General features: G+C 54.8%; 1 protein-coding gene and 1 long non-coding RNA gene across 5 annotated transcripts in view; both read right to left on the reverse strand.

Annotated features, from left to right (window-relative positions):
* Positions 1-15,248, reverse strand: part of Wbp1l (WW domain binding protein 1-like) — a 54,467-nt gene that overhangs the window by 26,399 nt on the left and 12,820 nt on the right. Inside the window, exons 1-2 of one of the 4 annotated variants that reach the window (XM_013504077.1) lie at positions 5,813-6,031; positions 2,939-3,040 (exon numbers count right to left, since the gene is read on the reverse strand). The exons of 1 other annotated variant lie outside the window; for it this stretch is intronic. In XM_013504077.1, coding sequence (XP_013359531.1) covers positions 2,939-3,040; positions 5,813-5,839 — 129 coding nt within the window. In that variant the 5' untranslated portion in view covers positions 5,840-6,031. Of the gene's footprint in view, positions 1-2,938; positions 3,041-5,478; positions 5,539-5,812; positions 6,032-15,248 lie in introns of those variants that run through there. 2 more of the 4 variants (XM_013504076.1, XM_005403824.2) reach the window with 2 other exon arrangements.
* LOC102011320 lies at positions 133-2,411 on the reverse strand. The gene is made up of 3 exons (XR_263922.2): positions 1,159-2,411; positions 912-995; positions 133-172 (listed from the first exon to the last, which is right to left on the reverse strand). It is a non-coding gene; the product is annotated as an uncharacterized LOC102011320 (long non-coding RNA).

Below are 15,248 nucleotides of genomic sequence, written 5' to 3' on the forward strand. Positions count from 1 at the left end.
GCCTCCAGTTGGATTAGTGGGGGGCATTGTTATGAGCTCTAGGTCTTCAGCTGGACTCGTGCAGGACATTTCTGTGGGATCCAGGCCCTCAATTGGATTCCTTGGTCTTAGTGTGTGGACAGATCTCCTGTACTCGCTTGTATATCGTTCTTTGGATGACTATTATAACACCCTAGCAAACAAACGCACCGTCAGAAAGTTCTGGCCTGGGAACTGAGCAGGCAAGGAACCCCAAGAGCTGGTCCTGTGTAACCCCTGCAGGCCTGTGAGCTGCTCGGCAGGCAGCAGGAAGTGACCCTCCTCCAGCAAGCTCTGGCTTTGGGGATGTGCCGGTCACAGGACTGCGAGAGCCCGCCCCACGCTCTCCAGTCGGGACGGCTCACAGGCACGCGGCACTAATGAGCCCGGCCCGCAGTCCAGAACCTCACCCAGGAGAGCAGGGGCTGCGGGGGCTCCAGGCCCCCCAGGCCTCCCGCACACTGCAGAGCCACGCCCCGAGGGGAGGGAGTCTCAGGTCTGCATGCAGCTGAGGATGAAAACCACAGAGGTCCAGACCCTGAGTCACAGACTCCTGAAGCCTTGTGTTAGCCAAGAGAACCAAACAGTAATAAACACGCTGGCCTCCTTGACGCAGGGCCGGGGGAGCCAGCGTCTCAGCCGACCCTGCCCTGACAGGTACTGGCTCTGGAGAAGCAGACACCCCGAGGGGGCAGCAGCAACAGAGCAAGAAGCGGCAGCAGGGGAGTCGGGGAGCCGTCAAGCCGGGCGCCACTCTGCGGCGGGCATGGTCCCGCTGCAGGCGGAACAGAGACACAAAACAGCTGAGCTGCGAGGGAATTAGGGCGGGAAAATGAGCACAGGAATTTTTTTAATAGACCCAAATATTTCTGTTTTCATGGACTAAAATTTACCTCGTCAAGGAAAGCGGGTGGGGAGGGGCGGGCGGCGCTCGAGGGCTCTCACTGGAGGAAGTGGCTGCTTTCTTTGGCTCTGTCCTAGATAAAAGTTTCAGAATCAGCAGAAACCCTTCTCCTTCCACTAGGCTCCCACCCCGTTCACCGCTGTCTCATCAGAGACGCCGTGAGAAGCAAGCCGCTCTAAAAACGCCGGGGTCCACCGCCACCGCGCGCAGGCTTGGGCAAGGGCCGCCCTTCTCACCTTCGGTGACAGCCAGCCAGCTCTGCTGCAGCTGCCAGGTGACCTTTACAGCCAGCTCAGGTCAGCACTCGGTTTCAACCTTCGGCAGCACAAACAAGCGTGCCCTTGGTGTCTGCTGCCGTGTACGCAGCTAGTTCCCTTCCACGCGGGGTCCTGCCTAACTTGTCCGGAACCCAGGGAGGGAGGCTGAGCACAGCAGCCTCACGGTGACCGGCAGTCAGCGCTCGTCTTCAGTAGGCCGAGCAGACAGACAGAAGGCCCGCAGCGGGCGCAGTGCCGGACCAAACCCAAGTGCCAAGAGGGCAGGACGCCGACACCCACCCCGGCATCCGCACGCAGCCCCGTCTCGGGTCCTCACCAGTTAAGGGTTACACTGCAAGCGGGCACGTCCCTCCTCCTTGCCCCAGCCAGGGCTCCCGCCTGCAGCCTGGCTGGAGGTGTCATCTCTCCAGCGCTCTCTCGGTGACACGAAGGCCACTTTCAGTGCCCAGGAAGTAACCGTGGTTCCTCACTCCTGTGGCCTTGTCACCTGCGGCATCAGACTCATCAAGGGCCCGTAGACAATCCCAGCTACTCCAAGAGGCTGAGGCAAGAGGATCACAGGTCCCAGGCCAGCCTGAGCACCTCACTGAGTCCCTAACTCAAGACAAATGTGAAAAGACCACTCCTTCCGTGTCAGGAATCACCCCCGCTCACACGTGCACGGTGCGGAACAGGGCCGTGCCCGCTGAGAGACAGCGCTCCCGGGACGAGGGAGGTGAGAGTCACTGTCTGGCTGCCCCGCTCTGCATTCCCGGACCGCAGCTCACGGTCCGTCCCTCCGCACAGCTCCACCCACAGCACAGCACAGGTACTGCCTGACGGGGAGGCCACGGGGGCAGGGCGCCTTGTCACCTCAGAGCCCTGCACACTGCCACCCCGACCGGCACTCGCCACTCTGCTGAAGGCTGCAATGACCTGTGCCTCGGTCCCCCGCCCCTAACTGTGAACACCTGAGAACAGAAGAGCGTTGTGATGAGTCTCTCTCAGCCAGAAAATCTGCTTTCTGCTCTTCCCTGCCACACACTAAGAGACCGCTCTCCAGTGGGCCCCGCAGCTTCCAGGGAGCGGCTTCGTGGTCCCGTGCGTGATCACCCCCCGGCCTGCGGGCCCTCTGCAGACACTGAAGCCGTCATGTTACACGGAAGGGTCCGCACGCATCCGTCCTACTCTGTCTGAGAAGGACACCAGTACCTGCTGAGGCCAGGTCCTTGTCTTACCTCAGGCAAACTCAATCCCCAAACGCAGATGCAAGGCCGTCTCCCTTCTCATCCGCACGAACACACAAACAGCACCCCAACCTGACCTGTCTGGAGCGCTCCCTCTCCAGCTCAGATGACGGGCCAGCTCCTCCTCATACTTCAGACCAGATCAGGTATCGCCTTCTCAGGAAAGTCTGCCGCGTCCACCCCAACCCAGCCTGATTTAGATGCGCCCCACCCTCTCCTCTCCTGGCTGTGGAAATTCCCCTGCTGAGTCTCAGCACACCACCCTGTCCTTATCCTCACAGAGCCTGCTGGCAGGGTCCCTCAAAGTGGAGCTAGAAACACCCGGGTCACAAACACCTGGGGAACGTCACAGAAACACGAGTTCCCAGGCCTGGGCCCAGAACTACAGAATCTACATTCTAATACACGCCACGCCCAGGTGATTCCCATGACTCACGAACAGTGCTGGAGTAGACTCTCCTTGGAAACAGAGACCTTGTGTCTTTGCCTCTACTGTCTCAGGCCATGCTCACCGAACGGTCAAAGCCGCCACTCAGAAGTGTGACTGTCTTCCACAAAGCAAATGCGAATGGACCACGGAAAACGAGCAATGTCTCATCCTCTGCCTGGGCAGGCTAGAAGGAAGTATTTCATCGTCAGACATTGGAAATATCAAAGCAGGGAGAAAAATCCGGGACTTAGAAAAGACCTGGGTTCATCCACTTCCCAGGCCAATGATTTTAAATATAGGATGTCCAAAAATTGCACTTTTTCATTAACTTTTATAAGATAACAGGAAATACAAAAAGGACAATTTTTTTTTTTTTTGCTTTTGGTTTTTCTCCGGTACCGGGAACCGAACTCACGACCTTGCGCTTGCCAGGCAAGCGCTTTTGCCGCTGAGCTAAATCCCCAGCCCCAAAAAGGACAATTTTATCAAATTTATTCAATACAAGAAATGACTGGTTGAGCTGGGTGTGGTGTACACCTCAGCACTCAGGAGGCTGAGGCAGGAGGATCCTGAGAGTTCTAGACCAGCCTGGGCTCCATAGTGGGTTCAAGGCCACCCTGAACTGCATAGTGAGACCCTGTCTCAATAGAACAGAACAGAACAGAACAGAACAGAACAGAACAGAACAGTTGAAATGACACCTGCTCTAGCGATGCTTGGATAGTCAGTACGTAAAACTCACTGCCTAAGTGATGCTTGGGTAAACTGTTAAGTGGTTAAAAATAAGAACACGACCAAAAAAACTTCATTTACTATTTCTCTAGCTAACTGAGAAACTCTGGCCAAGTGGCTGAACTTCTGTCTCTGCCTATACCTCTGTGAAAACACTACCACACAAGATACAGTGGGTTACAGAGCAGGAAGAAAAAGAACAAATGAAACATACACACCAAGACCCTGATTTACTTAGTGTGTATCTGTGACGCTTTTAAAACAAAACTACTATTAAGTGATTGTCGGAAGGCGGCTCCAAGCGTTGCGCCACCAGCCGGAGGAACGCTGGAAGAGTGCAGAGGGGCACCGAGGGGGCCACGGTTCACGGGCGAGGGCTCAGGCACAGACCCCGAGGGCTGGGAGGGTCTTCAAGACGCCCTGGGCCTCCGCCTTTGGCCAAGAAACTGCTGCTGCTGCTCGAGGACACTCTGCGACAAGCATCCGGACACTGTGCTGAGAGTCTTCATCGGAGTGCACCCCGGCTTCAGGCTCCCTGAGCTGACAGCTCTTTGTTTTTGCGGTACTGGGGACTGAACCCGGAACCTTCACACTGAGCTGCACCATCAGCCTTTTTGTCATTTTTTGAGACAGGTTCTCCCTAAGTTGCTGAGTTGTCCAAGTTGACTGTGAACTTGGGGTCCTCCTGCCGCAGACTCCCAGAGTGCTTGGGTTACAGGCATCCGCCACCAGCCCTGGCTTAAGGGGACGAGGGGTTAGGGGACACAGGCCACCTTGTTGCCACCTCAGTCCGTAAGGTGCATAGCATCTTGGTACGGTAAGAGGCGGCCGCCCAACTCAAGGCCACAGTGGCCGTCACCAAGGGGAGAGACCGGCAGGAGCCCACTCACGTGTCGGGAGCTCCTCCTACCATACCCTCTACCCCTGCACAGGCCGCAGCTTCCAGCTCCCAGGGCCTGCAGCTCTTACGAATGAGCAGATACAGACAGAACTGTTCACCGGGTGCCTCACTCTGCCAGCAAAGGTGCTCATGTCTTACCCCGGACCTTTTGTAAAATCCTAATCAAGGAAGTGTTATTATCTACATTTCTGAAACAGAGGCACCAGGGTGTGAGTGCAGGTCCTCCTGGCTCCCAGCACCCCATGCCGCCTGGGTCTCCTCCCCCGCCGCCCCCCGCGGCTGCCTCACAGGGAGGGGCAGCTCCCCTGGGGCTGAGGGGGCTCAGAGCAGGGCTGCCACTCCGCACTGCACGAAGGACACACGGAAGACCGACGGGAAAACTGACTTAGAACGTTGAGCAGCCCCAAGCTGGCCCACCTAGCACCTTCCCTGCGTGCACAAAGCAGCGCCCCTCTGCGGCTTCTGGTCTGGGTTCGGGTGGCTTTTCGCCCAGGACAGTGGAAGAGGGTGTGTGCACGTCCCGCCCTCCTGTCACATTACCCACGCTGACACAGACATGCCTCCGGGCCAGAGGGGCGGGAGTGCCAGCTTGCAGAGGCCCCGGAACAAATAGTTGGCAACAGCTGTGTTCTCGGAGGACAGCAGTTGGTTGAGCCCTCACTACTGTTTTCTCATTCCAGCTACAATTTAGTGCTCCACCCTGAAGGGCTGGGGGCTCACCAAGTCATGGAGTCTGCCACAGCGTCCGATCGGCCGGGAGGGCCAAACGGGCCGATTCCACAGCCCACCCCGAGGTCTGCAGGATGTCCCCAGGCGCACTGCCCGGTCACACGCTTGGAAGGAGGGAAGCCTTCAGCCTTCCCCTGGCGGAACCGAACCCCCACGCTGCCGCCCCGCCCCCCGCGCTTCGGAGCCGAGGACTGAAGAGACCCTGCTAACTCTCCAAACCAGGAGGGAGAAGGAAAGGAGGGTTTGGCTAAGAATCTTACTCTGCTCGCCCCACGCCCAGCCTCGTCTTTCTGCTGTTTCTTCATAAAGCCTCACGAGTGGGCTCAGTGTAGAATGGAAAAATCAGACCAGGCAGCCCCAGCGCAACCGCGACCTCGGGAGCGCAGGGGGTTAAGAACGCAGCGGAGGTCGGGCGCAACCAGCGAGCAGGGAAGGCCGGCCGGAGACTGCTGTGTGGAACTGGCCTGGAAGGACGGACGGACATTTTCTAGACTTCCTTCCAAAAAGAAAAATCAACAAATAAGCCCTTCCCTCCACCAAAGCGGCAGTACGATAAAGAGGCCCCACTCACCCCCGCAGCACCAGTCCGGTTACCTGTCTAAGGCCCAGAAGGAAAGGCATCCTGCAGGAGCATCACCCACACTGCGAGTGCACTGGGGCAGAGGGCTCCTAAGAGGGACCGCGACCGGCTGGGAGGAGCATGGCGGGGGGCCGCGCGGTGCTCCCACTTAACTGCCCTCCGGGGCAAAGACGAGAAAGTAAACAGAGTCCCGGGACTGAGCAGGCGGCTCCCTCCGCTCCCTGCGCTCCTCACTGCTCCCCTCCCGCCGCCCTGACCCACCCCCACCTTCTCGTGACATGTCTCAGACGCAGCACAGCCCAAGCTGTCTGCCAAGGGGGAAATGACATCAGTCCAGGCACAGCAGAAAACCCTTCAGACAGCTGCTGTGGAACACTGAGGAGAGTGCACTGCAAACCGCACTGCCGGCCCGGACCCGCCCGGACCCACCTGGAGCCGGGCCAGCAATCCGGCCGCTCCCACCAGCTCCCCTCGCTTTGGGCAGGCTCTGCGTCCATAAATCAAGTCTAGGAGGCTGAAAAGGACTCTGCTTCTCTGAATAAGGACAGGCTCTACAGTCTGAGCTATTGTTTCTCTGCCTTGGGAAAGAAATTCAGACCCAGTAACTGTCAGTTTCACAGAAACTTTTCTACCCCAGGCCTGCCAGAGCTGGTGCTCGAACAATGGCACGTGAAGTCTGGCTGAGCCCACCGTCTGCAGCAAAGGAGGAATCTGCGGGGAGGCCCCGGCTCAGCCTCTTCCCAGCTAAGGTAGGCCTGGCTACCTTGGGTGCTGACCTCCCCAGCCCCTGCCTGACAGGAGAGTTTATATTTCATAAACAAACTCTGCAGGAACAGGTGCCAACATCTTTCCTCACTTGTCTTACAAAAGGTACAACAAGTCCCGCTGTAGCCTCCAAGTGCCGGGAAGGAAGATCAGCTATATTTAAACTGACTCCAGCTTTGGAAAAGTTTACCCCCTCAGGTTTGCTGTACTTTTTTTTTGCTAAGTTCAGTTCACACAGAAAAGCATTCCCTAACAGCAAGCTCTGTCCAAGACGCACAGGCCAGGGGCTGGTGGCCTGATCTGACTCCTCCTGGTCCGCGGGGGAAGCAGCTCTCCTCTGGCCCCCTCCCTCGGGCAGCAGGTCACAGCAGCTCTCCCGGGCCCAGACCCTACACCGGAGTCAGCACAATCACAGGACGAAGGCCCCTCTCTGGATGTGGGCTGCGGAGCGATGGCTGTGTGTGCCTGCCCGTGCTTCACACACACGACACCTGTAAGCTACATCCCCAGCCCGAAGTGATTCTTCGGAAAACAGTCTTCAGAGGAACGTGACAAATCCAAAGTTACTTTCTCATAACTTCTTCAACTGAAAACTATCTTTTCCGTGACTCAAAGCAAACACAGCCCATCTTTATTTTCATTTTCTGCAGTAATATTCTTCCAGTGAACCAAAGGCCTGCGCGGCCGTGGCACCACGCTGGGCATGACTCCTGCAAATTAGTGTCTCTACCTCCACCTAGGACCGTGGACGAGCAGCAAGCAATGCCTGGAGCGCAGCGAGGTGCCAAGAGCACTTCCCGACCACTGGAATCCCGCCAGGCTCACGCCCTGCCGGCTGCAGGTCGCCACTGCGGTCAAGGTCACACCGACTTCCTGCCAACATGAGGAATGTGCCGCGCCAGCGGAGCCAGCGGAGCCGTTTCCTCCGGGCTCAGGAGGAGCAGACTGCAGCCTCGGTGTTCTGAGGGGAGGAAGAGGGCTGGCGTGTGCAGAGCAGTGGCTTCTGCGGTGTCTGCGGACTGGTGCGCCTTCTTCAGCAAGGAAGACGTGCGCAGCAGGTGGTCAGACGCCTCCCCCAGGCCCTCACAGACCTGTGAGGCTGGCTACAGGGGCGCAGCTGCGTGGAGATGGGCTCTCACCTCTCACTCATTCTCCCGGTTCCCTGGCAGCCCCCGAAGCTGGAGAGCGTGCACAGCACTCTTCCTTTTGGCAAAAGCAAAAGCAAAGAGGGACGAGCTCAGCCCCGCGAGGACGGCTCCGCACCACGTCAGACCAGCACCCGTACTTCTCTGGAAGGAGCGGGCCCACTCTTTCATTCCCGCACACTGCGAGGGGCCAGGCTCGGTTCTCTGCACGGAGGACACCACCGTGCCCTAAACACGCCAAAAACCCTCCTCTGATGGGCCACCGAAGTGGTCCAATTTCTAAACAATTTCATCAATGGTGATCTCAGAAGAACTGTAACAACGTTACTCATTTTTTTAACGTATAAAGACTCAAAACAAAATGATCACAACTGCATCAAAGACTTCTAATTATTCATCCTCTTACGGATGCTACTCAAGGGCTGGGGAGATAGCTCAGCAGCACAGCACCTGCCTGGACGCTACTCAAGACAGTGGTTCTAGTCAGCTGTCTGGTTTTACCTTCTCACAAAATTAGAAATTCCGTGTGCAAGACACCGTTTAAGCTAAAGCATAACCACTGGTACAACCGTCACACCACCTACAAAAGTGGCTGCCGACAATGGCTTTTCCCCCTGCCCACGTCTCCCTGAAGCCAGCTGCTGGCCCTTCACTGAGACCGGGGAGGGGGGGGGCTGAGTCGGCAAGACCCCCGCATCCAGGAAGGCGAGCCCACCTTCTGCCGTGCCCAGAAACGTCACCACAACCCAGTGACAGCGTGCCCACTACAGGGCTCAGGAAGCAGGGTGCAGTTAGCCACTCCTGTGGCCTGAGGAAGACAAAAAGATTCTTTGATGTAAGTGATGCAGGCACAAACATGGTAGACCAAAACTAGGGCAAAGTACTCAAATAATTTTGACCATCTGCCTGCCATTAAATACTTAAATTCAATGCTGAATTTACCAATTTAAAAAAAAGTCACGGGCTGGGGATATAGCTCAGCGGCACAAGCACCTGCCTGGCAAATGCAAGGTCCTGAGTTCGATTGCCAGTACAGAAAAAAAAGTCGCACCCAAGAAGAATTAAGCAGGACAATGCGATGTTGCAGATTAACCACTTTATTACACAAACAGTGCGTACAACTTTCCCCCACCAGCCCAGTCCTCAAGCCCGAGAAGCCTGCAAGATGCCAGTGCTGACTGCGTCACCCTTTGAATTCTCCTCCTGTTTAAGAAGGCCTATTGTAACATACATGCTCACGGAGGTCACTCTTTTTCCCTCGCCCATTTTGTGGACCTCCATCTGACCAACATCTTAGGCATCACTGCAACCACAGGCGCAGCTGCAGAAATCAAGGCAGGTGGAGCTCATATAACCCGACCAAGGCCACACAGCTAGCAGTGGACAGTGAGGACTTAAAGTCTCTACCTCCAAAGGTTCTTTCCTCTGTGAAAGATAAGAATCAGACAGAAATTACCACTGAGATAAAAACCAAAAATTCAGGGTCAGGTGAGTGCTAAGCAGACACACAGGCTCCAGGTCAGCACTCCAAACCCTGTTCTTTTGTTCATTTTTGTTTTTGGTGCTGGGGACGGAACCCAGCACTGAGCTATACCCCTAGCTGTCTTAGTTACTTTTCTCTCGTTGCTGAGGCATGGGGCCAGGGGTATAGCTCAGTGACTTAAGTGCTTGCCTGGCAAGCCTGAGGTCATGAGTTCGATTCCCGGTACCAAAAAACAAAAAAAAACAGTATTATCTTGTTGTTGAGACAAAATACCCAATGTCCTAAATTAAGGAAGGAAAGGTATTTTTAGCTCACGGTTTGTGGAGGTTTTAGTCCATACTTGGCTGGTTCCAAGGCAGAGAGTGGCACATGGCAGAGGCAAATGGCAGAAAGGCCACAAGAGCAAAAGGGAGGAGCGGTGGCTGGAAGAGCAAGCCTCTTTCCCTCCCTTACATTGTATGCAAACTATCTGCTCCAGGGCAGGTGTAGCAGTCACAGCCATAATTCCAACACTGGACCATGGATCAGTCATAACTCTAGAAGCCGCCCCATGACTGCATGAGGATTTGGGGGGACATGCAGACACAAACCATAACACTAGTCCTTTTTATTTTTTCAGACAGGGTGGGTTTGAATTTACAATTCTTCTGCCTTAGCCTCCCAGGGTGCTGGGGTGCTGGGATTACAGTTTTGTGACACCATGCCAGGCTTCAGAACACAAAGACTGCCACTTCTACCAGGAGTGATGGTGCACACTTGTAGTCCCAGCACTCAGGAGGCTGAGGCAGAAGGACTGCTGCAAATGCATGCCACACACTGAGTTCAGGGCCAGCCTCACAGCAAGACCCTGTCTCAAAACAACAACAAAACAACAACAAAAAGAACAAGCTGAGTGTGGTGGCACACACCTATGGCTCCAGCACTCAGAAGACTGACACAGATTTGCTGCAAGTTTGAAGCTGGCCTGGGCTACACAGTGAGTTCAAGGCCAGTCTGCAGCCTGCACTACAAAGTGAGACCCTGTCTCAAAAAAAAAAAAAAACAAATCAGGCTGCCACTTTCAGGCAGGTGGGACTTTCTGCAGTGCAGAACCAGGATCCTTGGGCTGTACTTGGCGGAGCGGAGCTCTACGAGGTAAATGACCTGGAAATCCCAACAGTGCTCCTCTGTCCCCCACACAGGCGGCCTGCAGCCTTTGCTATGGCTCTCAAGGGCCTGGGGAGCTGTTCCTACACCCACATCATCCGACCCAAAGACTGGAGGCAACTGAGGGCTGAGGGCCAGGGCACTGCATCTTGCAATCAAGGAAAAAGACAATGTCAGAAAAGACAGCAACTGCCAGGCTTCGAGGGCAGGAGATGATCTCTAGCCCAAAAGCCATTTATGTCCAGAAGCTTTGCATGAAGGTTGCTATGCCACAAAGAATATCAAGGTAAAACTTATCTCTCTTGGGCTTGGGCACAGACTTACTGAAATGCCTTAGAATTCTGGCAAATAGCTGAGTGCAGTGGCCTATGCCTAGAATCCCAGCACGTGGGAGGCTGAGGCAGGAGGATTACAAATTCAAATCCCACCTGGACAACTTAACTAGACCCTGTCTCAATAAAAAAACGGGCTGGAAATGTAGCTTCGTGCAAAGGCCATGCATTCAAATCCCCCTTCCCGCCCTGTGTGTGTGTGTGTGTGGGGGGGGGGGGGGTGGTGTAAGAATAAACTCAAAACTAAAACAATATGTGTGCCACAATAAAAGTTAAACAGAGACATCTTCCTGCCATGCGTGTGAAGCTACACATCAGTGAAAGGACCCTGAAGTAACCATTCTGAGGAATGCCTTGGGTTGAATTCCAAATTCAGACGGAAGACATGTAGAGCTCTGCCAGGCACAAACGCGAAGGAGAACTGCTCTGCTGCCAGAAACCAAAACCTGGAGCTTATCTGTCACAGGGCTGGAGGAAGGCGGCTGGGTAGCAGGCCTGCCAAGGCGAGACACGCACAGCTCTCCCGGCTCCTGGAGGACACAGCGTCCTGGGAGCCACGGGCTTTCCCCTTCCACAAGGGTCACCCACATGCGTGTGTGGCTGCTGTCCCCCCGAGCGTCTCGGGGCAGAGGGCCGGGCAGCCAGTCCGGAGCCGCAATCGCTCGCTAGAGGGGAAGGAAGCCAACAGATGATGGTAGCTCATGTTCTAGGGACACAAAACCAACTTCAGTGAAGTTCATTCGTTAATTCAAGGACACACCTAGTAAGCCAGGTGAGCCAGCAGGCCCTGCAGCAGCGCCGGTGTGGCTCCAAAATGGTTTGAACACAGGTGAAGATGGCATTCTGACATTCGTTACCATTGTCACTTCCTCCTCACTTGTGACCTGGTATTTGCAGTCACATCCAGCCACTCAAGATGCAGCTGGAAATGAGAAAGGCATACTGCTGGGCAAATCCGTCCTGCTCTGGAGGACCGGTATTTTTAGGGAGCGTGCTGAAGCAAGCACAGGGTTTGTTTATTTAGCTACCCAGTCTGGAAGAAAAGACAAGCGCACAGAAACAAACCCAGACACCCTAGAGCACACGTGTGGGAGAGACAGTAACAAGAAGAGCTCGAACAAGGGCTGCTGCTGAGGCACACAATGCCCAAAGGACATTTTCACTTTGTTTGACTGATTTCGGTACTGGGGGTTAAATTTCACCCAAGGCCTTTGCACTGAGCTCCATCCCCAACCCTTTTCATTTTCGAGACTGGACCTTACTAAATTGCTAAACGGCCCAGGCTGGGTTCAAATTTGCAGTTCTCTTGGGTCAGCCTCTCTAGTAGCTGGATTACAGCTGGGTATGGGCCTCAAAGATGGCAGGCAAGTGCTCCACCACTGAAACACATCTTGAGCTCTTTTTTAAATTTAAATTTTATTTTTCATTTTCAGACAGGAACACCTTTGGTTGCCCAGAGTGGCCTCAAATTTGCAATCCTCCTGCCTCAGCCTCCCTTGTACTGGGATTACAGGTGTGTGCCATCCAGCTCTACTAGTCTCTCTCTCTCTCTCTCTCTCTCTCTCTCTCTCTCTCTCTCTCTATTTTTGTTTTATTGTTTTTCTTCCAATACCAGGAATCGAACTCACGACCTTGTGCTTGCCAGGCAGGTGCTGTGCTGCTGAGCTAAATCCCCAGCCCCTCTCTCTCTTTTAAGACAAGGTCTGCATAGTTCAGGCAAGTCTTGAAGTTGCTACATAACCGAGGCTGACCTCAACCTTGGGGCAATCCTCCTGCCTCAGCCTCTGAGTGTCGGGATCACAAGAAACACCACCACGTCCGGCTAAGCCTCCTGGAAGACTGGAATAGGACAGCTGGGATGCAGCTCGTGTCAGAGCAAGCAGCCAGTGCCTCTTCCTGGCCGCACAAGGCCCAGAACTCAACCCCAGCATGGGGGTGGAGTGGGGGCGACAACAGAGTGAGAACAACAGAGAAGATACAGGTCTATCAACTACACAACAACAACAACAACAACCTACACAATAACACACCCAGATGGAATGGTAAGAGAGCTCCATCAGGAAAATGAGGCTCCACAGTTTCCACCAAATCTGACTTCATATTTCATCTGTGTTGTAGACTCTGCGTGTGATAAACCAGAGGCCATGGCCCACTCTCCGAGGGACTGCGCGTGCAGCGGGGCGGAACTGTGCAAAGGGCTTCAGGGGTCTCAGCTCTGGGCTCCGGAGCCGCTCTGGCTGCTCTGCAGTCGAGGTACGGGGAAGTCGCTCTCGCGGGCCGGAGAGAAACCACAGGGGACCACGTACTCACTGCCTGTGGCACGTCAACCCGGCGCAGAGACGTCCTGCTGCTGGCTCAGTTCTTCGTTCCCAAGCCCACCTCCTTTGCTGAAGTCCCAGGAAAGCAAGCGGCAAGATCTAAGGTCTGGGACTGTCCCGTGTGCCAGCACGTAGTAGAGCGGAGCCCTGCACACTGCACACTCAGGAGCTGGTCGGGGGACGTGCAGACCTCATGACGGAACGGAGGGCTGCCAACAGGAAGTGAACGAGCTGACCCCGTAAGTGACATCCTCCTGGACACGGCCTGACAACAGGCACTCGGCCGGGTATTAATGCTCTCAGCACAGGAGGTCTGATGCAGGGATGGGAAAGTTCTGCACATCTCACAATTTACCCTCTCTAATATCATTTTTTTTTTGGTACTGACAACCGAACTCAGGACCTCGAGCTTGCCAGGCAGGCACTGTGCCACTGAACTATATCCCCAACCCCTACCATCTCTAATTTCTGAGATGAGGAATTTAACATATTTAAACATCTCAAAAGCAAAATTCCTGCCAGGCATGGTGGTGCATGCCTGTAATCCCAGCACTTGGGAGGCTGAGACAGGAGGATTGCTATGAGTTCAAGGGCAGCCTAGACTACAGAGTGATAACCTGTCTCAAAAACGAAACAAAACAAAACAAAAGCAGCTCTGGTTTTGTCTCCATCAGCAACACCTGGATGGGCTGACGCTCAGCAGTCCAGCAAGCGGGAAGCACAGTTCAGGGTGCCACACCGTCCTCATTTACCGTCTTCTGCATGTCAGTAATCCTTCAGCCAGCCAGTAATCAAACCTACGCCAAGTCCGGGACTTCATGGTCAAGAGAGGGGCTGGGGATTTAGCCCAGCGGGACAGCGCCTGCCTGCCAAGCACAAGGTCGTGAGTTGATTCCCGGTACCGGAAAAAAAAAGAAAAAAAAGAAAAAAAAAGTCAAGAGAAAACATTTATGGCTCCCATAGATGGCAAGAAGTGGGGAAACTTCTGGAACACACATACATACACTCCAAGCAAAGTGACAACAAAGGTCTTGACATTGCAGCCAAGTATGGTGGAGCATGTTTATAATCCCAGCACTTGGAAGGCTGAGGCAAGAAGATCACTGCCCTTTTGAGGCCAGCCTGGGCTCCAGTGAATTTAAGGCCTGCCTAAACTATATAGTGAGGGCCTGTCCCCCCAAAACCACAAATGAATACACAGACACTAGAGAGGGTGTCATCCCCAGACACAGGGATGTTGAGTCTCCTGTCATACTCTGTCTAACGACAGCCATGCTTGAACCCTGTACTTCCAGCTCCCAGGCCATGAGGCAACCCAGGATGGACGGCAGCGGAAAGGAAACCACTCCCAGGCACCTTCACCTGGGGCCCATCCCTCAAGGAAAGCACCAGAGCGGAGCAGAGCAGAGCAGGAGTCGCAGGAGGCAGGCGCACCCTACTGCTCGGGAAAGCGCTCAAGGTGCCTTTGAGAAAACCACCCCATGGCAGCCAGGAGCACAAGCCACCGCCTCTCCCTGAAAACAGCCGGCAGAGGCCAGCACCTGTGCGCTAGGCAGGGGCTCCTTTGATACATTTAGAAGACAGCTTCGCTAAGGCCTTTCACTGAGCTCACACTTGCAAAAGACATAGAGCTCATCACGACAGACACAGGAAGTAACACCCCTAGCCTTAGAGAGAATCCAGTTTCTGCAGTACCCGTCTCACGAGCCTGGGCCAGCTGGGCGCTCTGCCTCCTTCCTTCCATGAGCTTCGCCAGAGGCAGCTGCGAGGCCAAGCACCTGTGATGAGAGGTCCGGCCCAGCTGAGGCTGCGTCTCTCTCGGGAGCCACGCACACACTCAGGTAAGCCTGAGGAGACCCATGCCAGCAAGCCCGGCGGCCTCCGCCTCCCACATCTGCAGCTCTTTCCCCAGCACCTGCTCACAGCATCATCGTCTCCCTGCTATGTGGCAGCCTCCAAATTCCCCTCTGCAGCAGGCCCAGCCAGTGCCGCCGGCCTGCCCACCTGAGGTACAGGCACGGCAGAGCAGGCCTGGGTGAGGACACAGCTTGTGCCACTGGAGAGTTGAGAGAGGAGAAAACACACTGACAGGGTCATCCTTCCCGGGTCTCTTGGAACATTTATGTAACCTCAGATAAGAGCAGGACTTTTCTAAAAACTCTCTATACTAGCAGCTCAGGGCAAAAGTCCCCAGTTAATCTTTCACTTTACACACTAAGCAAAGGTTGGAGATGGACATGTGGGCCTAAAATAATGACAAA

This window comes from Chinchilla lanigera, unplaced genomic scaffold (assembly GCF_000276665.1).
Source record: "Chinchilla lanigera isolate Chin_1 unplaced genomic scaffold, ChiLan1.0 scaffold00084, whole genome shotgun sequence".
Lineage (NCBI taxonomy): Eukaryota > Metazoa > Chordata > Mammalia > Rodentia > Chinchillidae > Chinchilla > Chinchilla lanigera.